This window comes from Aulostomus chinensis, chromosome 15 (assembly GCF_037954235.1).
Source record: "Aulostomus chinensis isolate RoL2024-O1b breed Wild chromosome 15, RoL_Achi_v1.0, whole genome shotgun sequence".
NCBI lineage: Eukaryota > Metazoa > Chordata > Actinopteri > Syngnathiformes > Aulostomidae > Aulostomus > Aulostomus chinensis.
This window is the reverse complement of record NC_141334.1, coordinates 671,438-694,000: the sequence shown is the minus strand read 5'-3', so window position 1 is coordinate 694,000 and position 22,563 is coordinate 671,438. Positions and strand designations below refer to the sequence as shown.

The 22,563-nt window shown below is 50.6% G+C and overlaps 2 protein-coding genes across 4 annotated transcripts in view; one reads left to right on the top strand and one right to left on the bottom strand.

Moving 5' to 3' along the window:
• Window positions 1–5,738: 5,738 nt before the first annotated feature.
• emsy (EMSY transcriptional repressor, BRCA2 interacting) lies at window positions 5,739–17,984 on the bottom strand. Of its 2 annotated transcripts, none has more exons than XM_086227159.1 (20): window positions 17,716–17,984; window positions 16,726–16,834; window positions 15,957–16,056; window positions 15,264–15,338; window positions 14,813–14,988; window positions 14,579–14,734; window positions 14,185–14,444; window positions 13,845–14,085; window positions 13,427–13,642; window positions 12,778–12,927; window positions 12,517–12,690; window positions 12,295–12,431; window positions 11,333–11,506; window positions 10,300–10,510; window positions 10,010–10,177; window positions 9,497–9,652; window positions 8,713–8,873; window positions 8,009–8,569; window positions 7,230–7,625; window positions 5,739–6,630 (listed from the first exon to the last, which is right to left on the bottom strand). In XM_086227159.1, the coding sequence occupies exons 2-20, from the start codon at window positions 16,829–16,831 to the stop codon at window positions 6,448–6,450; spliced, it is 3,801 nt and encodes a 1,266-aa protein (XP_086083285.1). In that variant the 5' UTR covers window positions 16,832–16,834; window positions 17,716–17,984; the 3' UTR covers window positions 5,739–6,447. The 2 variants fall into 2 exon arrangements, with proteins under 2 accessions (XP_086083285.1, XP_086083284.1); XM_086227158.1 differs by having other exon boundaries at window positions 7,230–7,628; window positions 17,716–17,983.
• A 633-nt stretch (window positions 17,985–18,617) lies between these two features.
• arhgef12b (Rho guanine nucleotide exchange factor (GEF) 12b) overlaps window positions 18,618–22,563 on the top strand; it is a 35,510-nt gene continuing 31,564 nt past the window's right edge. The window contains exon 1 of one of the 2 annotated variants that reach the window (XM_086225695.1): window positions 18,618–19,157. In XM_086225695.1, coding sequence (XP_086081821.1) covers window positions 19,126–19,157 — 32 coding nt within the window. In that variant the 5' untranslated portion in view covers window positions 18,618–19,125. The remainder of the gene's footprint in view (window positions 19,158–22,563) is intronic. The other variant, XM_086225696.1, reaches the window with a different exon arrangement.

The following is a 22,563-nucleotide window of genomic DNA, read 5'->3' as shown; positions in this document are numbered from 1 at the left end:
AAATGTCTGTCTTGTTCCATTCGCCAGCATCTCAGAGTGTAGCGCCACCCAAGGACATGTCCAGGTAACACAGGTAGGTCTTGAGGGAGCTTTGCACCATTTTGGTCGCTAGCATAAAGGCTAATAGCATGAGGAAACGGCTAGCATGAGTGTGACCTTGAAGTCATGTGACCCTGGTGTAGTTCCTCCGTAGGCTAACGTTAGCTTAGCACTGCTAACGTAGCATCCAGGCTTCCAGCATCATCAGAGGGTTCATCAGTGAAGATGATCCTGATGAACTGAACCTGGAAGATCATCAACTTCTGTTCACCAGAGCTGATTTACTGGTTCAATCACCACAATCACATGGAGCGATCCTATTGGCTGCTGGGAGGAACCAGGAGAGGACCACTTCCTGTTGGACAACAATATTATGTCATCCCTTTGACCTCTATATCCTTCTGGATTCTCTTTACTCAATCATTTCACGATCAGGGTATTCTGTGCCACAGTTTTCATGCTTGTGGTTGTTCCAGCTGTTGACTCTCTGTCTGTGGCCACGGTGGTCGCCGTCTTACCGATGGGAAACGAGGTGAAACAGCAAATTCAGGCACTGAAACCACAACATAGCAACTCCTGAACGCCTGCTTGCTCCTGCACTGTCACTGTTTCAGCTTTTAATTTGATAGTCTGCCTCCGAGCCTGTTTCCTGGTGGTTCCATTTGGATGAAGCCTTTGAGACTGGGAGTCTGCTCAGCATGACGAGCTTCATCTCAGCAAGGCAAGCCTGTGTGACTCAGACCCTCCGTCTCCTCCTGAGCAGACACGGTTATGGAGCTGATTTACTGGCCAGGGTGGAACAGGAAGTTGCCGTCCTGTTCTGCGTCAAAGCCTCCTTATCACTGTAGAGACAGAAATGAGGATCTCACGCTTGCTGGAGTGGTAAAACGTACCAGCACAGTTGTGTTTGGTCTGGATATGTGAGCGTCTGTTGGGTATTTTGTTGAGTGGGAGGGGATGAGCGTGTTTGTTACCTCACATTCTGCTCATAGCCTCAGCGTGAAGCTGTTCAACTGAAACTCTGCTGTGATGGAGAGAAGTGGAACCAGAAAGCTCGTCTCTGTCATGGTGTGATGGCAAAGACGAACAAAGCAGCTGGAGCCCTCGGAGGTCGTGACAACAGGAAACCGCCATGTAACCGCCATCGTGTTCTGTGTCTGAAACTGATCCTACATCTGATAGACCTCCTCAGACGTCTGGACGCTGTTGATGCGGGGGACAATGTGTTCGCCCGCTGCCTCTGTTAACGAGAGCCGCCTCTGAGTCGCGTAACTGACGAGCTCAGCCGTCGTCTGTTTATTGGGTTCCACATGAACATGTTTGGATTTTTACATTTTCATCACCAATGTTGAGCTGTTTGCTCTCCCAGATGTGTGAGCCTCACGCATCACAGCCCAGCCGCTTTTTGGAGGTGCGTTTGTGCTGCTGCAGGCGTCTCTCTGGCGTTACCCGGTCTCACGTGGAGGCTTGGGGGTGAAATGAGCCAGACTGCACTTCTGCTGCAACAAGCCAACGTCATCTTATTCAAACCAGCAGGTCAGGGTTCATCCTGTCTCTGGTAGCTCTCCCTCTACACGTGTGCGCGTCCATGCTGGTCTCTGTTTGGACATTTAATGGACAAACAAGTTATTCTTTGAAAGACTTGAATTTTTGTATTCAAAAATCAAGACTGGAGCTTTTACAAGAGAAAATGAGGGGGCACGACTGCTGGAGACAAAAGTTAATTTGTCTCAAGTTGCCTTTAAGTTTTGATTTGCCAAGCTTTTCATCTTTATGGTGATTGTACATGAACAATACACAATAATAAACCAGCAGTGAGCGAATGGCTGAGGTGGCTCCTCCCACACGGCTCCGGGAAAAAGGCCCCCCCGGGAGGAGAACTGCGGCCGTCACACGGCCGCTTGCTGGGTTTCCCAGCCCTGCTCGGCCTCTCTGGAGAAAAGTAAAAAATAGAGAGCTTCCGGTCCTCGGGGGAGCGGTGGGGCCGCCGGCTCTCAAGCCCCGTGACGTCACCCCTTCAAGATCAGACAAAACAAAGTTCTCATTCCAGCTCTGCCACCTCCCTGTCAAAGGCTGCTCTCCCCTCCAGAGACTTTTCCTCTTCTCTTTTTGTGAAATTCCTCCACTGCTCTGTTGTTTATGAGATGTGCAGCGATGGAGGCGGACGGGCCTTCGGGAAGTATTTGCAGTAATTGAAAGCAGACCCAAGTCACTTTCCTCTCGTGTGAGTGCCGCTGAGTCAGAATTGACCATTAAGTGGTGTTTATCATAGTTTAGTCCGGCTGCTTCATACAAGGATCAAGGACCGAACTCAGTCACAGAATATCTGCAGCAAACCAACACACGCGAAGGTTGGGATGGCAGCAGCTCGTCAGAGCTCTGGGAAGCTGGCCAGGCAGGTGAGCAGGGTCACCGGGGTCACGCCCCTCTAGGTACCAGCTGACTGAGGCTCACTGCCACCTACACTGAGGCAGGGATCCTGCATGATCGAGGCTCACCGGGCTACCCTCCTGGATACAAGGCTAAACTGAAGAAGCTGTACTCGCCCCTTCTTTTGAGTTCTTGGCCACGTGGGCTTGTTGTGATGTAGTGTGTGCTCATTAGTGCCACCTGGTGAACACAGGAAGTGATGCTTGCCTCAGTCCTCCTGCGGCGTGTGTTATTGCCGTATTTAAAGCGACTGCGGCCCAGAAGGTGACAGAAACGTGCGTTGAATAGCAAGTCGACCTTTGACCAGAAACATGTCGCCCGGGCCCTGGTGGACGGATCACTGGTTCTGCTTTACCAATTACTACCAGGCTGGTGCGGAGAGCCGGACCGCTCAGTGCCTCTGTTTGAAAAAGTTTTTAAAGGTGCGTTTTGTGTATTTCCAAGTTTTAATGTTGCTCTTTTATATTCTGTCACGTGTTAAACGTGTCATGTTCGCTCTTTCTTTCTACTTGTGCTCGTTTCATGACAGTGTACTTGATCCTGCCCCGTGTTCTGGTCTATCTTTGTAACTGAGTTTAGAAAAGTTCTGCTCGTCGGTTTATGATCAGATGATCGTTGTTCTGAATGAGCTTCTCACTCTAAATCCGGTCCCTGATTGAAAGCTCATCAGCAGCTCGTCTCCGTCCTTGCTTGAAGTAAAAGTCAAACTTGGTGGATCTCGTCTCTGCTAGCTGACGGATGGGAGTGTATTCATGGAACGGGGAGGGAAATAAACACAAGCGGGTGGCCTCTGACCTTTCTCATGGTCCGCGGCGATATATGGGAATAGCGATGGCTGAGTGGGAGCACTGGGATTACTGCTGCGTGCTGTCCGTCTGCCAGTCTGAGGGTGAGCTGGGAGATCAGGAGGGAGGCTCTGATAAACACTCCCACACATGGACGCCATCACCGTCAGGCACGAGGTGGTGCCGTGGCGCTCTGGTATGCAGAGGCGCTGGGGGTTTTAGTGACTCTGAGGCAGAGAGCGATAAGAGAATGGTTGGTCTGACTCATCATATTTCCTGAACGCGAGCTGCTCGGAGGACTTCTCAGTCCCACCGACGTTCCCTTCTTCCCTTGAAAGCGTGAACGTTGTGCTTTCCTACTTCTCAGCGAGGTCAGGAAACTCGGCTCCGACTTGTTGCTGGAAGCTTCTGGAGACCAAAGACAACTGGAATTTCAACGAAATTAATTTAGGTGGAACTTCATGAATCCCTCAGATTACAAGCAGAATAATGACGTTTAGGTTAGACGGGTCATCGCCGTGACTCGCGACCAGGAGGCTCGACGCGTCTTCTGCTTTGCTTGAGTCGAGACCTCCAAAGACGGAGTTCCGGCAGCTTTAGTCACAGGTCGAGCAGGACAAGGAAGTGGTGACCCGGGCCTTCGCGATGCCGTCCGGGTGGATCGTTACAACACAACACAACCCTAACAATCATACAACAAACAACTTCGAAACAACTCAGTCTCCCCTGAACGCAGTTTCTCTCAACTTCAACGAGTGAGGGGGTGAAAACTGCAGCAGTCCCTCGGGAATCCTTTCAAGCTCTGCTGCTTCGGTTCTTCTCTGGGCTGAACTGCACGTTAGGCAGCAGGAATTCAGCTCCGCCCCCCGATCGATGACACACTTCTTGCGGGTCCAGCGCGCCTGAACCGGTAACAACAGTGGACAGAACACCAAACACAAGCTAGAATTTCTTCGGGTTGCAGTGATGAGTGTAGCGCCTGGAGTCAGCTGATGTTTCATCATTTATCCAGAAGGTTCCATCACATCTGAGGCCAAACATGGAAGCAGATTCTAATCTTACGCTGTGGCTACGTGCATTTTTTTTCCAAAAAACCGCTTGACAACAGGAGCGGGTTTCCGTCTCTCACAGTCGTCAAGACTTACCTCCATTCGATTTTGCATTTGTTGTGGTTTTCATCAGCTGTTCAGTGGATGAATTTAGCAGTCGTACAGGTCATGTTTGTCCTGTTTGGAGGCTCCACCCACACTGAGGTACACCCTCTGGAGACCATGAAGGCCTCAGATACAGTGAGAATCCGCGAAGTCTCTCAGGTGTTCGTCTGACAACTGGAGGGCTGAATCTGCCGGACACCCAGCGGCGACTCAGGCAGGTGAGTGAGCGGAGCCGGGTCATCCTGCAGGACTCTGGCACTGCTGCCCAAGCGGGGGAGCAGGGTGGAGGCCCAGTAAGTCAGCGTGTTGCTAAACAGAGCCATATGTGTGCAGGTTGAGTCCAACCAATCAGCTCAGCAGGCTGGGTCTGAGCCCCCTGGAGCCCCCCCTGGATCACTTTCAACACCGGGAGGAAAAGCACCAGCGTGGAGCACGAAGCTTTAACAAGAGCGAGACAGAAGCCTCCAGCACAGCGGCCCCGTGTCCAGGAAACGTGAAACCCGCCCCAGATGGTTATTATAAAACAATAAATATGTTTTGCCAGGAGGAGCCACCAGAAACCCTTGGCAGGCTGAGCGAGAGTCCAGATACGAGAAGGTCGCTCAACAGAACCTGATGACCAGGTCCCTGCACTTAGAAGAAGCACAGAGTCCACATTGACTTTGGTCCACGTCATTTATGCTGGGAACAACTTTGGTGCTTGGACCAAAGCAGCGAGGGGCGGAGCCTCGCACCCCCACCCACGTGTGTGTGTGTGTGTGCATGAGGGAGGTGAAACCTGATCATACGTGGATTTAACATGGAGGAGCAGCCTGGTGCTGCGCTGTGATTGGGTTCTGACCACATCTGTGACGACCTGGTCGACCCACTAGGAAGAGGACCTCACTGAGTAAGAAAACATGTCATTTCCTGATGCCACCAGGTGGCGCTATGACTCATCTGAACTCATATTCAAGGGTTCTTCCTCAGCCCAGGCTCCGCCCTCCGCCCTTATAATTGACATGACCGTCAGTTGGACAGTCACTGTCTCTACTAGCGTCCACATTTGATTGACACACAAGCTCAGTTTTCTAACTCCACCCACTTTTTTCAAAATAAGTCTTTCTTCTTCACTCAAGTTTCCAGGAGAAGCACAACACATTTCCAGTGTCGGCAGCTGCTTCAGAGCAGTGAAGAAGAACGGACTTCCTGTTTATATGAGCAGGTGCTAACAGGGCTCGTGGAGGCCGAGGAGGACCGGGCCTGGACTCAGGTACCAGCTGGTATGTGACACACCTCTGACCGACTCGTGACTCCGACCGCATCGACACATCTGACACCAGGATTTTCTACTCAGCTGATTTATTGTGCAGGTTAATTTCTCTCAGGTCATCAACTAGTTTGAAAAGGTAGAAAACAAATGCATAGTTCAAACTCACTATGCAAAGCCAATACTTTTTTCAACTAACATTTTGAATGTATCTTACAAAAAAGGGAAGTTCCTTTTTTTGTTTCTCTTCCATCATTTAAAATGAAGACTAACACTCGGTGGACCGCTTCATGTTCGCTCGGCAGTTGGATTCGCTCCAGAGCTTCTAAGAAAACTACAAACCCACAAGAGATCTGAATGTTAGAAAGTTGCACCTCAGTCCAAAGAAGAGAGTTGGTGTGGTGATAAAACCGTCAAAAGGAGGGCGACTGCACAAACATGGTGGGCCTGCGAGGGGAGCGAGTGCCCATCATCAAAGACAGATTTTGCTATTTTTTTCCAGATGGCGACAGAAACAGTTTTCTGGATGTTAAACTCTTGCAAAGTTCTGGGCGTCAGAACATGCTGGAACAATTAGGTGTTTGTAGAGGCTGCCGTCCAAGCGTGGGAGGCCGGACCCATCCGTACACGGCGCCCCCACGCTTTACATCCAGCGAGTTGAGAGGAAAAACAAACGAATACTTTACACAAAAACAGGAAGTGCTGATCATCCTGCACCGTACAAACACGGCCAGCACTGATTTGTCTGTGAATGGGAGGCCCTAAAGACGCCTTCTCTCGTGTGGCGGGACTACGGCTGGTTGGGGGGGCTGGCCGCCGCCGCCTCGTCGTTGCTGCTGTCCACCTCCTGCTCCATGGGGCTGTCCTCCTCCAGCTGCTGGCTGGTGTAGTTGGTGATCTCCAGGAAGCCGCTGGGCTCCACCACCACGTTGGACTGGCTGGAGTCGGGCAGGATGGAGTACTGAGGGATCACCTGCACCAGTTCAAGGCACATGTGGGTTTCAGTCAGTTCACTTTCTAGAAGATGCAGACACAATTAGTGAACTGATACTTCAAATACATGTGGTGATCATGTTTTGATGGTTTTACAGCAGTACTTCCCCCAAAAAGTGTATTTCGCCTCTCCAGTACTCACTAACAGGAGTACTCAGCTCACTCAAGTGTTTTTCCCTCCTTCATCTCTTTGTGACTGCAGAATGCAGGAAGAACCGGCCACGTCTGTTTAGCTCGAAGCTAACGGAGACTAACAGCAGCTAAACTGAACGCTCAGGGTGGTCTGGTAGAATCCAGGTCTCCTTGGTCCAGCTGGGGGATCAGTGATCCACTAAAACTTGGACTGGAGATCACAACTACCTAACTGGTTCTCCACCAGTTCTGGAGAGTTCAGCTGATGGCCAAATACACTGCTTTGGGTCAAATATTCCTTTATGATGATACATTTCACGAGATAAACTGAACTGCTTTTGTAACGCTGGTGTTTAGGATCACAAGGCTCGCGGCTCCGTTTGGCGTCTCCTCAGGCAAAGACTGTTATTGGACCGTGGCCTACAGCACCCGAGGAGAAACCCCTACCTCGATGACCTCCATGTCTTCTTTGCTGCGCTGCGCTGTGAGGCCCTGCATGCAGCTGAACTGCCCGGGCTTGGTGTGGTGGATGGAGGCCCCCGAGCTGCTGATGAACTGACCCGAGTCCAGCGTGCCTGAGACGGCCTGCACCTCCAGGGCTTTCCCCAGAGGGCCGCAGTCACTGGAGGAATCCACCACCATGGGCTCCGTGCTGGGATCGATCTCTGCCTCCATCATAGAAATCTTCAGGATGTCTGACACAGACGGTTTGTCCCCCGAGGGCCTCGAGCTGGACTCTGGGATCAGCTTGGCGGCAGCCTCACCGCTGCTGAACACCGGCGACGGGTGGTGGGAGCTGCCGAAGGTGATCTTGGTGACGGTGGCGCTCTGCGTGATGATAGGCTGCTGTGGCGGAGACACAGATACTCAACTCCGATGCGGGAACAAGTACAGTTTGCCCCCCCCCCAATAATCAGAAGAAGATCTGAGTCAGGGGAAAGAACGAGGGAGCAAGAGAGAAAGAGCAGCGACGGCACCCAGCGGTTCAACTGAAGATCAAGCCGTCTTGTGTGTGTGTGTGTGTGTGTGTGTGTGTAATGTTCATATGCTTCTACTACTGCTGTGACAGTGGGGGGGGGGGGGGGGGGGGGTCCTGAGCTAAAAAGTCTCTAATACTACAGGCGGAACATCAGAACCAAGGTCAATCTTCCTGCCTGGAAGACAACATCCAGGGCTACAAAGACCAGACAGCCAGTGGCTGGCGGCGCTGCAGGTGTAACACTCACCTGGCTGGAGGGGGTCTTCTCAGTGCTGACAGGGTGGTGCGCCTGCAGAGGAGGAGGGTGGGACATGGATGTGTGCAGAGGCCTGTGGTGGGACGTCGGTGCTTGCTGGAGTTTAGGGAGCTGTGGCGTCACCAGGGGCTTGGTTGGTGTGCCGGGGGGTGTGACCTTCGCGGCAGCCTGGGTTGGTGTGGTCAGGGGTCTGTCCTTGGGGCTCTGGGCTACAGTCTGGGGCTTCGGCTGAGTCTGCTCCCGCAGTTTAGGGAGCTTCTTAGTCAGAGGAGGGGTGGCAGGGAAGGAGGACGAGGCTGGCTGGCTGACTTGAGGTTTGCTCTGCAGTTGCGGCAATGGAGGCGGTTGGGTGGAGGCGGAGCTGAGGCGGCTGGGCTCGGCCTCTGCCTGGCTGACGGCTGGCTGCTGAGCCCCTGAGAGGGTGGCTGGCTTGACGGGGTCTGTAGCCGATTGACTGGAGCGGTAGAACAAGCCTGTCTGAGGGTCCAAGGTGTCGCCTTCCAGCTCCCCCACCTCCAACACCGCCTCAGTTTTCCCTTGACCGTCAGACGGCTGAAACACAAAGACCACGACTGAGGAATGACACGCATGAGGACAGCCGTCTACCACAGCACTCACCAGCGTGGACCTGTTCAGTAGAGCTTTCATCCTAAACATGCATTCAGTCGACTTCACCTCCCATTCTTCTCCCTCACCATGTGACCGATGTGAGACGCTGTGGCCGCGGAAGAGACGACGGCCGCTTTGGTTACCATGGTAACGTGGCCACTGCTTTTGTAAGGCTTCCCCGGCTGCTGGCTGGAGGACATGACCACGTCATCCTCAGAGGACACACCCACCCTGCTGCTGACTTTACCTGGAAGAGGCACAGTCAGATGGTCATCGTACAGGCAGGACACGCCGCGAACATGCAAACACACACACACACACACACACACACATACACACGCCCACACGTTAGCACTGCTGTGTGGGGTGGAGGAGGGGCGCAGACATATTCGGAAAGCTCAAAAGCGTGATGGATCAACACCTGAGCGCAGCAGGTCTGATGTCAGTTTTCTTATTCAACACATGGAAGCTCCGCCTTCAACACGCCCAGCTGTCACATGCCAACGCTACCTGTCTCTGCTGTAGTTGATACTTACGTGTGCTGAGCAAATTCTGATAGCGTCACGTGATCACGTCATGTTTTCTATCTCCAGTCAGCACTGACGTCCTGTAGGACGCACTGGAATCTAACATCTAATAAATCACTGATTCCAAAACTCCCCCGTGAATCCGCCATCTGAGGGAGCCACCGTCTGTGCCGGGCCCCCGTCAGAAGAAGCCACTTGGCAGCAGTTAGACTGCCAGCTTAGCTCAAACGATACTTGCCACTGGGCCACCCAGCACACACTTGGTCTTAGCTGCCAACCAGGATGAGAAGACTCGCTTGTATATTTCATTCAGTGTGACAGGAAGCGGGCCGGGGGGGCTCACCTGCTGTGACGTGCTCGGCGCCAAGTTCAGTCTCGGAGCTGGAGGGCCGGGGGGACTCCGGGCTGGCCTTCTTCTCCTGGGCCAGCTGGATGGGCACAGCCATCTGGCTCAAGTCGATGGTGTGCTGCCTGGGTTTGGACTCGGCCTTCTCCTTCACTGTGGGGACACTCAGACTCAGCTTCACGCAGCAGTTCAGGGGTCTGTTCATAGCGCAACTCTCCCAAATGGTGAAAGTCAACTTAACCAGCAGGTTCCTTCCTATCGTCTACATTTGTGACGTGACCATGAATTTGTCTCCACACATTTCCAGGTGGACTGAGTTTTAGGAAGTCAACAGCTGGATGGTAACTCAGTTTCACCATCTTTTATGGTGTAGACGGGCAGCGTGGGCGGGGCTTTGTGTGTGGACATGTAGAGGATGAAACTGACAGCTGGGCACATTCACCAATGAGTCCCTGCTATTTGTCATGTGAAACAGATGCTGCTGCAGGTCTGTGGGTGGTACTGCCTCACCTGTGGTCTGTTGCAGCTCCAGCAGGGCTTTAATGGTGGAAGTGGCGGACTGGGATTCCACGCCAGACACCTCCTGGTAGAAAATGGTGGGCGTGGACTCCACAGCGACTTCCTGCTCGGTCCAGTCCTGCTCTCTGGAGGACACCACGTGAAGTACAGGCTGAGGTTCTGAGGATGACGGGACAAGATTTGAGCTCCAACACCGACTTCACAAAAGGGGATTCTCTCTCTAAAAGAGAACACTCATCATTATACGTTGTTGACTCCACGAAAAGAAATGTGGCATTCACCTTGTGTGTTGCCGTGGGAACCCTCGCCAGCTGAGCTGCTCGTCTCTGGGACGCTGCCAGACTCGTCCTTCGTGGACCCGTCCTGGCCTGACGTCTGACACTGGCCAATGTCCGCTGAGCGGGTCACCTGCTGCAGCGTCTCGGTGACCAGCTGCCTGGTCTGTTCACTCACCACAGCCGTCTGGAAGACCGGCTTGGGCTTGATGAGAACCTGCAGGACCACCAGGTGACGGTTTAACCAACGAGTGGTGGTTCGGATGCTAATCGTTCACCCGCTGGAGCCAAAGGGTCTCGTGAACGTGCGCCATCTTTGTGACTGGAAAGTCTCTTGTCATGTGTTTGATGACTTTTAGGTGCCAGGGTTTTATACTAATTTCACGCACAAGTGGATGCTGCTCACTGAACACATCACAAACAGCAAATGTGATCCAACCACAGTTTCCCCACGATGACGAAAAACAGGCACTGAAGCGGAGCTAAATTTAGACCTGACAGGCTGCAAACTGAGCTCAACATTACAGTTCATGAAAGAAGGGATTCTTTGGTGCCACTTCCTGCTTCGAGGTAGCACAGCAACCCTTACGATGATGGTACAGCAATATGCTTTTTATAGCTTGTATCTAGGTCTACTTTTAGAATTAGGACTTTTATACGTCTTTTTTTTTTGTTTAAATTAATTATTGTTTTCGAATCGCAACATCTCAGTTCTCCAGAGAGCAGCCGGTGTCCCCACGTGGCTCACTGAGCACTGAACTGAGAAGACAGAAGTCACCTTGGGACTGACGTTTGTTCTCATTTCCATACAACTGCAACTTCTCAAATTTACTACCTTTGTGGTCACTGGTTTCTGTCAGTTCGTCACATGACAGTCCACTAGATGTTGTGGGTGATCTTATGATACCCTCATTAGCATGTGGAGAACCAGAACAGAGGGTGGATATTTTCAGTTTTCAGCGTCATGGCTCAAAATGATCGGTATCACTGTAACAATCTCATAAACAAAGATGATGAGCTGGTAGCTGACGCGTCTCACCTGAGTCTTGCCTTGCTGGCCGTAGACGATCTTGGTTGGGATGATCTTGGTGGCGCTGGACTGCGACCCAGCGCTCATGCCCTTGGGCTGCGTGACGATCATCTTGGTAATGGGTCTGGAGGTGGTGATGATGGCCGGTTTGGTCCCCTGAACAGCCTGCAGGCTCTTCTCACCCTGGTGCACAGCGGCCAACACTTTTTACTATGAGGTCACATTCTTCTTATCTTTCTAAGCGGCTGCAGGGAACAGTAGCCACCTGGCTACCGCTAACGCCTCCGCATTGTGCAGATGTAAGTCATACATGTTTTTGCCAAAAGCACCACTATATCCATGAAATGTTGTCAGACAGCCACACTCGGCAATGTTTGTTGGGTCTGTAATGATTTTGTACTGTTAGCATGCCAGCTAATGTTAGCATCTGCTAGCTAGCCTACATGCTCCTTGCGACAGTGCAACATTCTAATTGGAGATTAACGCCTTTAGAGCGCTCTTAGGTATTTGATGTGTGGTTCGTTTCTTTTCAAGTTGGAAAGGTTGATCACATGTGGCGGCTGGTGGGACCTCAGGTAAGATTAGCTTTGAGTTTTGAGGTTGGATCGATAGATTAAAAAAAAAAGACCTCACCACTTCTGGTGAGTGCAAAACGGCAGTGTGTGATTTGGGACAACACGTCCTTGGTCGAGATTAGAGCACTACACAGTACGTGCGCTGCATTGAAGGGCACTGCACAGAAATGTACTGCATAGAAATGTACTGCATTGAACTCTACTGAAGTACTGAAATACACCAGTGGAGGTATGCTAATGTCTACATCAGGTCATCTTTATCAGTAAAGGATAAAAAAACCAAAGGCAAACCAGTACGTCTGCCACAAAGAAAATCCTCCTTAAATCACTGCAAAACTTAATTATTTCAAGATGAAGACGCCTCCTTTCAAACACAATCTCGTGGTGTCTACTGACCCCGGCGTTTAAAAGCGTGGTCACCACATTCTTGCCAGGCAGTCCTTGGATGGTGGCTCCTTTGCCTGTGGTTTTCTGCACCACAATAACATTTGGTTTGGAAGTCATGGGGATGGTGGTGATCTTGGTCGTGGTGCCTGCAGCAGAAGGGCGACACGGTCACCGAACGCTGCAAACGTGGTTGAAAAAGCAGCAACATTCATCTCTCGGGTCTGATCTCACCTGACACGATGTTGCTGCTGATGATCTTCCCACCCAGAGTAGCGAGGGACTTGGGCACCACGGTGATGATGCTGCCGCTGGTGGTCTTGACATAGGTGGTGCCGCCGCTGGAGGCTGATATCCTGGCACCAATGCTGGGACTGACTGTGGGTCTTGTATAGGTGGCCTGGGTAGCTGCACACAAACATGGAGTGCGCAAGCTTCATCCAACTGAAAAGGTTTCGAGATTTTGAGGATGGATTCTGTATTTAGATGACCTACCTGTGGGCTGAGTGACCAGTTTGGTGGTCATGATGGCTCCGTTGCTACTGACAACCATGATGGGTGAGGAACTGCTGCTGGACAAAGCCACTGATGAGGGCTTGGGCAAGATTTTACTGGGCTGCACCTGCTGAGTGATGATCTTCACTCCTAAACACACACACACACACACACTCACTCACTCACTGTACTTCAGGCTTTAGCTGGTAGCGGACCGAGTCCCTCTAAACACAGACACTGTTGAGTTTACAGGCTGTGGAAGCAGGTGGTGAGCCTCAGGTTAAACATCCCATTCCTTTTGATGGACAATCTTAATTCATCTGATAGTCTACTAATCTGACATATCACTGGATGGCAGTGTGTCGTCCATTCTTACACATCCATGTGACCTGTGCTGCTGATGCAGCAGTGTAATCCCTCATTTAAATGCCCTGTTTTTGTCTTCTTTCAACTTTTTTGTTCTAGTTTTTAATTCATTTTTGTGCTGCACGACAGAAAATCTCTATTTAACTCTGATAAAAAAAACAACAAAAATCCTCATCATATTAAAGTACGAGAAGTGATCCAATCCCAGTGTTCAAAATGTACAACAAAAAGAACAAGATTATGATGTCATTGGTGAAAGATCATCAACTGAGGGGTTGCCTACCAGACTCTTGCTTGATCTGAATGGTGGGCTTGGAGCCAGGGGAGGTGCTGGTGGTCTGGGTCTGGCTGACACTGGAAGCACCCATGGGGGAGCTCTGCAGCTGCTTGGGAGACTGCTGTTTGGGGAACTGGGCCAGGATCTGCGTGGGAGAGCCCACCAGGGTCTTAGGTGAAGGAAGCCTGGCGGACGCCACCTTCACTCCAGCTGAAGAAGCACCTGAGCGATGACAGCAAGTCAGGCTGATTTCAAGCTTTATCTGATGGGTTTTGCTCCACTCTGACATGCTGACAGTTTAGCAGAGCACTAAAGTGCTGGGGCGCCCCCTGGTGTTACAATGCTGTTATTAAAGGAGTCGAGCTAGTGGCCAAAGACGGAAGATAAGACTGTAGCTTTTGGAAATAATGCATAGAAAACATACATGTTGCCACAGTTGACATGACCACTGAGGGTGTAGAGGAGACGACTGTGGTCACTGCGATGGTGTTGGCGATGGAGGAAGGGCTGGAGCCTGCTGGGAACACCACCGTTTGTTTCTGTGTGGGCGTGGTCAGCACAGAGGTGGAGCCCAGCTTGGAAAAGGCAGCGTTGTTGTGGGTGTGCGACTTGGACAAAATGTTCGGCACAAAGTTGGAGCTTGGAGAAGTTGTGACGATAATCACCTGAAGAAGACAGTTGATTAGAAATAATTCCATTCTCTCACATCTTAATAAAGACAAGAACATTTAGAACAAGAAGAGAAAGAGAGAAGAGCCTCCCACCTTCTGTGTGGTGGTGTTGGTGGTCTGGATGGTGGGTTTGGTGAAGGTGATCTTGACGGGGGACAGGTGGGGTGGCAGGGAGTTGGCGATGCTCTGCATGATGTTGCTCATCTTGGGGCTGCCGCTCACTGGCACGGTGATGTTCTTGGAGACCGGCGGGGACACTTTAGAAACCTCTTTCAGCATCACCGGCGACGAGCTGGACGAGTTGGTCCGCCTTCTCTTACGAGGCTTCTCGTCTTCATCGGAGCAGCTCACGCCTCCGGGAGGAACGGAGGGCAGGAATTCAACGTCAGTTTAATGAAAATTGGCAGCATTCAATTTTGGAGCAGACCCCCTGCCATCTATGCCCCTGGGATACAAGACTGGGACATTTCAACTGAATCCCACTCACTCTTCACATAGACGGTGCTCCCGCTGGGCAGCACCACCACGTTGGATGAAGGGCTTGGCGGTCGGGGCGATTTCACCATTGCTCCGATGGCGCCGCTGGAGGCTGTGGAGCTGGAGGAGGTGCAGGTTGTGCTTGTGTAGGAGTAACACACAACCACTGCAAGAAGGAGAAGATTCACATTGTTCACCTCCAGAGGACCACATGATAGTCGAATAAGACAAGATGCTGGCCCACCTTCTTTGTTTCCTGTTTCACCTGGCAACAGAAGGGAGGCATTCTGATTGGCTGTAGCACTGGCTATGGCATTAGCAGTCACAGTAAAAGCTGTCTGAGGCACCAGCCTTGGCATCAAAGGAACAAGCCGGCGCCCTTCGATGGACCACTCCGATGAACTGTTGGGACCAGACATGCTGAAAAAGCACATACACACTAATCAGTGTATCACTCATTGGTTACTGGCTGGAAAATATGATTCTCTGCCCAGTGGGCGTGAACTTCCTGAAGACAACTTCCTATGTTTGCCAGCATTCATGGACAATAAAAGTTTCTGGATTCTTGATATTATATGTGTATCGCTGAATATGTGCGCGCTGATGTCGCCTTTCTCTGTTGACATCGTAGCTGATCTTGAGTCAGCGAACACCCATGAGGAGAGACCCAAACAAGTCCAGCCTCGCACACTTACTGATACGCGATGGTGGTGAGGCGTTCATCGTTGACAGCTCTGCGAACTTCTGCACGATGGCGCTCTGTTGAGATACTGAAAAGGTGGGTGGGGTGGGGGGCGGGTGGAGAAACCAGTACAGAACTATTAAAGCAGGGCTGTCCCGAGTACCAGCTCAGGTGTTAATTACCTGTGAATAAACGAAGCGTCACCCTAATCAAGGTTGAACAGAAAGCAGGTGGCGCTAACGGAGCAAACAGGAGCCCTAGACGTCTCCAGCAGGTGTGACGCTCACAGCGACTCAGCTGTCAGGGACTGGTGGGGGGGTTCGTGACATGGCAGCCGGTTTGGCAGGTCCAGCACTTGTTGAGTCATAACAGGCGCTTGACTTGTCCGCCATCTTGCCCGTGTGGGGTTCTTGGAGCCTGACTGGAGCTGGTCACCCGCCAACAGCAGGCTAACACATCTAAGCTCGTCTGAGAGGAAGTCATGAGGGTTCATGCTTCAAGAATGAACGTGTTGCTGCTACCGTCTCATTTGAGAAGGTTGACGCACCCTCGTCAAAAAAATCAAAAAATACATCACCATTGAATACTGATTCAGGTGTTGATTGCCATGGCAACCAATGAATCATTCCGGTCGGTCTTATCTTTCAATATAACAAACTGAGAGCAAAGTGCTTCTTTGGATTATAAGAACTGCAGAGCTGAGTACCCGAGGATTTTAGTGAGTTCTCCCAGTAGATCCTTCTTGTCCTTCGTCAGGTCTCCTTGAGCCCGGAGGGCGCTGATAACGCCGGCGTACGCCTCCAGCTCTGGAAGACACAGACATCCACAGACTTACACACATCAGAGCTGACTGACGGGTAGGTTACTGTTGTCAAAATGAGCGTTTCAGAGGCCAAGCATGATCTTCTCAGATGTGATGAATCAAATCTTTTTTCAACATGACAGTGTTACGATAATCTTTGGATTTCGGAAAAATGCTTGACAAAAAGAAGATGAAGAAAGTTGGAATTGTCAGCTTAAAGTCTGGGAGAGTAAGATCCGTCTGTTTCATTTAGGGAAAACAATTGCTAATAAGATGATGTCAGGATATTTAGAAAACGCCAACTGTCCAGACATTCAAACCCAGCAAGCGCGTGGCTGGAATCACCAGGGCCCCCGCCGACCCCTGGAACCCTGATATTGTTACTCTGAGGTGTAACCATGTTGCAGCGTGAGGAGGGTTGCTATCAGACAACATGTCAGCATCCATCTGATTTAAAAGAGCAAAGTTTCAGGTAACTTCACTTCCAACATTTTTATTGCAGCAGAGCGAAGAGAAAAACAAAAGTAAAGAATCGGCACCATCTAGTGGACTGAAAAAGCAGCTGAACTGAATATTCGGGCACCAGAAGTGTTTGTTGCTTTTGTGTGTCTTTGGCAGGGTATTTCAATCATAGATCATCCATTGTCTTTTCAGTCATGGTGACCAACCTTACCCAGTTTACGGAGAATTCTTTTGCACTCATCCCTCCCCAGGTCCAGGATGGTGGGCCACACCACCGGCATGCTGCCCGTCAGCAGCGGTTTCTCCAGTTGAATCATGGGCTGCAGAGACAGAAACCATAACGAAGGCTGAGATCATATTTCCAGATACTTTTTTACACTCCTGGCTTATTTCAAAAGTTGCATTCTTCAAGTTTTAGAACAGACGACAAAATGATGGTTCATTCTTCAAGTGCTACTACTGAGAGGAAAATACAGGTGCATAAAGTATCACAATTTCTTTCTACAACACGTTTTAGAAGCATACAGGGTTATGAACAAATTTAAGTGACCGAGAGTCACCTGATCTCAACAATCTAGCAAAAAATCCCTGATTGTTTCAGTGATCAATTTTCAAAATCCGGTAAAAGTGTCCCATTTTGGACTTCATCTCTACCAGGACAACCCTAACCCGGAAGGATGCAGTCCTGTTGGACATAAAGGCACGACTCCATCGATAGATAGATAGATCAGTCTCTATCCTTCCATCCATCCATCTACTCAACAGGACATGCAGCGGGTCATCTCATGTGTGTCTCCGTAAAAGATGAACTTTTATTGACACTGGAGACCCTGTAAATACTGAACGTCCTCACAGCCACAAAATGCTGCCATGAGAATCCAAATTCAAAATTAAGAATGGCAGCCCCTTGAATCGCAACATCCCATGTTTGGTTCCATCAGCTGAGAACCAGGAATGGAGCATCAACTGTTGTGTTAGCGGCGAGTGTGAGCGATCCAGCGGGGGGCAGCGGCACGTCCTGCTGGGTGGGCGCTTTCCTCCGCTCTGGTCCGGTCTAACTTCATTCAGAACAGCGGAGAAAGCAAACTTTATGCCGTGAACTCGCAACGCGTTACGATCTCGGATGAAACTCCAACATCAGTTGGAAAGCTGGGGACCTTTGCAGAAGAAGGCGATAGCTTAGCCTGTTTAAATAGCTTACCTCCGTTAGCAGGACGACTTCAGGGCCTTGGTGATCTTAATATCCCCGAAATCCGATCAAACATGGCTGACCGTAAATTCTAACTAAGCAACCGCATCATGTAGCTAATCCATTATAAACATCGGCTGTTAAAAGACCAGCTAACAGGCTAAAGTAGCCTGATCTCGCCACTGTTGTGCCACTGTTTACGTTGTCAGTGTTAGCTAGCTAGGTTAGCCAGGAGGGAGGACGGGTTCTTCTTCGCGGGACAAATGAGGGATGTGCTGCCACCTACAGGCGGGTTGAAGCAGCAATTAGTTTACAGACGGGAAATATGTGTTCTTTTTCGCGCTCTCTCTCTCTCTCTCTCTCTCTCTCTCTCTCTCTCTCTCTCACACACACACACACACACCTTCTGCAGGGTTAATTTTCACTCATGTTTACTTATATTCATTTATCTTCATTTTTCTATTGAGATCAAAATTCTGAAAGTAGGTTAACTCAAGTAAACATTGTCCATCATGGGTGTTTTATCAAGTCAGTCCAGAGGAACACACAGACACCACAACCTGGAGAGAAGCGTTCGGTCTGGAGTGCAGGAGGGAAGCTCCTCAGGCAGGACTCCGCCACTGCCATTGATTCAAAGTATTTTGCAGTTTTCAGACTTGCATCACGTTACTTTAAAGCAAAGGCGTCAAGGCCACCAGAAAAGATGAGTACAGTGTTAAATCAAGCACAAACTGAATGGAAAGTGAGATGAAGGTCCTCCTGTACTTCTCTCCTGGTACTTCCTTGCTGTAGCCGCGTTTATCAACCACTTCACCAGGTTTCCTCTCACAATGTATATGTCAGTTTAGGGAAGTCTGAGGAGCCCCTGAACGCACCATCACTTCTCCCTGGGGCGGGGAGAGGCTGGGGGGAGGCGAAGAGAGGCTGGGGGAGAGAAGCATTTCCTTTTTCCATTCGCATCCCACCACTGAGCCCGAGCCTGGGACAGTGGAGAACAGGACCCGAGCCGACGACTCAGCAGGAGGACAAAGTTCAGCTCGGAACCATCAGCTCGGACTGACTCCTCCCGCCTCCCCGGGACAGCCTGATGTCATGACTGTCGAAGGGAGAACCGAGTTCCCCCCATCTCGAACCTGGAAGTAGCGCTCAGAAGCTGCAGATCCTGTCAGCGGCTGCCTGATGAAACACACCCGATAAACGAGGCTCGAGGGCCCGGGGTGAAGGTCTCCTGCCGCCGCTGCTCGTCATCACTACGGGCAGAAACATTCGGACAGCCACGGAGCTCCCAACTTTTCCCTGTAGGAAACGGCGGCGGGACATGGACGCACGGCGGGCAGCCCGAGCGGAGCGGCCCCGGGAGTGACGGAGAGCGATGAAAGCGTGAAGAAAGCGTGAAGAAAGCGTGAAGTGTCCGGGGGCCCAATGAGCGGGACTCAGTCCACCCTCACCGACAGGTAAGCCTGCCCGGTCCGGTTCAGAATAAAACACCGGATTTGTGGCTGTCACTCACGCAGAGCGAATGTGGTCCAGACTCCGAGGCCCCTGATAAGATACAGCTCATTACTGAGATGAGTGACGTCACAGTCTCCCTGTGACCTTAAGACACCAAGTGTAATGTCTTCATCACTTGTGAATAGTTGTCCTAGTTATGAATTCTGGAGTTGTCCTCAGTTCTGCCTGCAGTCTAAAGGAACATTTATTTACTGCAGTGTTGATGTGAGGTGACCTTTGACCTTTGCCCACTAAAATCTTTTCAGTTCATCTTTGAATTCTTATTGAGGTTGTCCGTCAAATCAGAGGAAGTTCCCTCCAATTATTAGAGAAGAAGGACTTACGAAGACCTTACAGAACCACATCACCCACAAGGCCCCTCTCAGACTCTCAGCTTGGCCTCAGGGACAGGATGATGACGCTTTATCAAATATTTTGAAATTCTATTGGCTCATCACTGCGTAGCCGCGGCGGTGAAATGATGAAAGCGATGGTTTGTTTCAGTTCTGTCTCGGTTGACGTGGCGACACTCAGAAACAGCGTTTCTAGTTTTTGAGGTTTTCGTCTTTAGTTCCATCGTCATAGCGGCCGACATCGCCAAGAAGAACCAACTTGAGTTCTGTAGCCATAGCGAAACACAAACAGCGCCCCCCTGCTGGAAGCCTCATTGTTACCACACAGACTCCAGGTCTGATGTGGTTCTGGCTGGTTCCGTTGCTGGACATGGGAGGTTCCAGTCGTAACCTCCAGGTCACACACAGACACACATGGCGTTGGTCAGAGGGCTCAGACGGGCTGAAGGACTTCGCTCTGACCGCTAGAACGAATATCTATGACCCACTTTACTGAAGGAAGTGTCCCTGCTGAGCATGAATGTGGCTCTGACTCCCTGACACCACCAGTCTGAGTTCTGGACCTGTTGGGTCCCACCTGACACCGTTCCCCCTCAGCACAGTGAAATGCTTGCAGAAACACTGCGCTCTCTCCTTCACGGATTCCATCCCTGTTAAGTCACTTGTATATTTTTAACAGAAGCTATCAGGAGTTTCCTCCGACGCCAAAATAAAAGACACACATGACTGCAACAGAGTCATGTGATTTCTTCAGCTTCAGCCTGCAGGAAGGCCTCGTCTTCCCTCTGCGCTCCACCACAATGAACCCTCCACTGTGTGGCTTGGATTCTTGTCACAATTTTAAGGAACGACACATCATAGGTTCCCGGTGGGCTGGCCGGTGGCGAGGGGACGTCAGCCTGAGGTCAGAGCCGCTGTTGGAAGGTTTTAGTGACTAAACTGAACGAGAGTGTCTCAAAGACAGAAGCTGACAGTCACTGATGGACCTGAAACAAGGTGACCCAAAGCCCCAGCGGCCTCTCTTCCTGGGCTTGGCAGTGTCCTGTGAAAATGGTCGGTGTAATTAACTGCTCCCTGCGTAGCCACGCCCACTCAGCTGTGATTGGTCACTCTCCCGCTGCCTAGCCCCCTCCTTATTTCCCCAGTGCAGGGGTTCAGCGTCTCTTGCTGGCCTGGAAAGATCAACGTCTACCATGTTCGCCTGCTGCTGGCCTCTTCAGGAAGCTCATCAAAGTTACTTTCCCTCTCACCCCGAAGCACTGGGCGCTGCTGAGCTGAGACGTCAGCGGTTAGCAGCAGTCAAATCTTTGAAGGCGAGCAAGGAGCAGGGCTGTGTAGGACTTCACGTATACAGGAAGCACGTCCATAAGGGAGTCTTGTTGAGGTCACTGGTAAAACACTTGTTGCTGAAGCAGCCTGCAGAACCTCCAAATGCAGGCACCTCGGTGTGTGACGCTTCGCCAACGCTGACATGAGTTTCCGGCGCTTAAGCAACAATTGGAAGCAAATTAACGCGCCTTTGAAGGAAGGTCAGCACCTTCAGGAGTATTTGCCTTCTTGTCACACGTGTGATGAGAAGGTTGACGCTTGTTAGCTTTGACTAATAAAGCCACAGACGTCTGGCTTTTATCTACAAGGGGAAAAGTTTGGCATCGATGAAAAGGAAAAAGACACTGCCAGACAGGACTCGGTGTCGCCGATGTGTAGAGGAGGAGGAGACGAGAGCTCGGCACATCACCTGTAACTTCCTTTACCTTTTGTCACCTCGGCCACAAATTCAGCTCGTCTGCATTCAGGACACCATGTTCAAACACTGGACTGGAGCAACAACTAAAACCCCTGACAGGAACCCCAGACCCCCCCCCCACACACACACACACACACACACACACACACACACACACACACACACATACACACATCAGGAGAAAAATAACCTGCCACAAAATAAACAGGAAGGTAACTTCAATATCTACTCACCATGCAAGAGCGTCTGGGTGCTTCTTTTAGGGGATTTACGGTAGTGTATACACCCCTAGGTGAACTGGGACGGTCTTAACATGTGCCTTTAATGGCAGCGAGTCAATGTCCATGTTCTTTATCTGGACTGGGTTTGCCCATATTTACAGTTTGAAAAGAGCAAACCAAACGTGTGACAACAGAAAAATCAACCAAGCGTTGAAGCGCTGATCAGAGGAGGCGTTCGATTCCAACAGAGGAGGGGGCGAGTGGTTTCAGCGCAGTCAGACGAAGAGCTAGCAAACATTTCTCTTTAGATTCAGGAACTTCAACTGCAGAAATGTTGGGATGTAGATTTTCACAAACATAATCCTGCTGGTTTCTTTGCTTTGAATCATGGGACATATTTACGTGGTCAGATGTACTGAATATGTTTTATAAGTCATCAGTACTGCACCTGGATAGTTCTGACATGCTGGTCTACATTTTGAAGAAATCACTAGTCAGCTGAAGCCAGCGGGAGTCCGGCCCCTCAGTTCTCTGCGTCTGGTTGTGCCTCAGCGACATTCGCTGGTTCTTTATACAAGCAGCAGATGTCTGGGGTTCTCACTAAAGCCTGGACCACAGAAAAGGTTCAGTTGCCGGGCAACATTCTTGCCAACTCCAGCAGTAGTTAGGTCACTTCTTGGACACTTCTCAAGGGTTTCTCAGTGAGAGGAATCTTGTCTGAAACGGCCTGGTGGGTTTCTCCTAACATGCGTGATGTTTTACTGTCTGGAATGACAATCTCCAGCTGTGGACATGTTCTACTGAGCCCTGGACCAGAGGCTGTTACCAGCCCCTCGTCTCCTGAGGACCTTGACATTTGCAAGCTTCAGCAGGTTACAAATAAAGTTCCTGAGGGAGAGGGAGTGGCCAGGGGCCTTAGGGTTCTGTCCCTACAACAACGCTTTAAGTTCACATGTTTGATGGGATCTAACGAGTCCAGCAGGACAACAAGCACAAGGCCAAAAGAAAAGCAGTTTCAGTTTCATAAAAATGCGTCATTGTTTTCAAA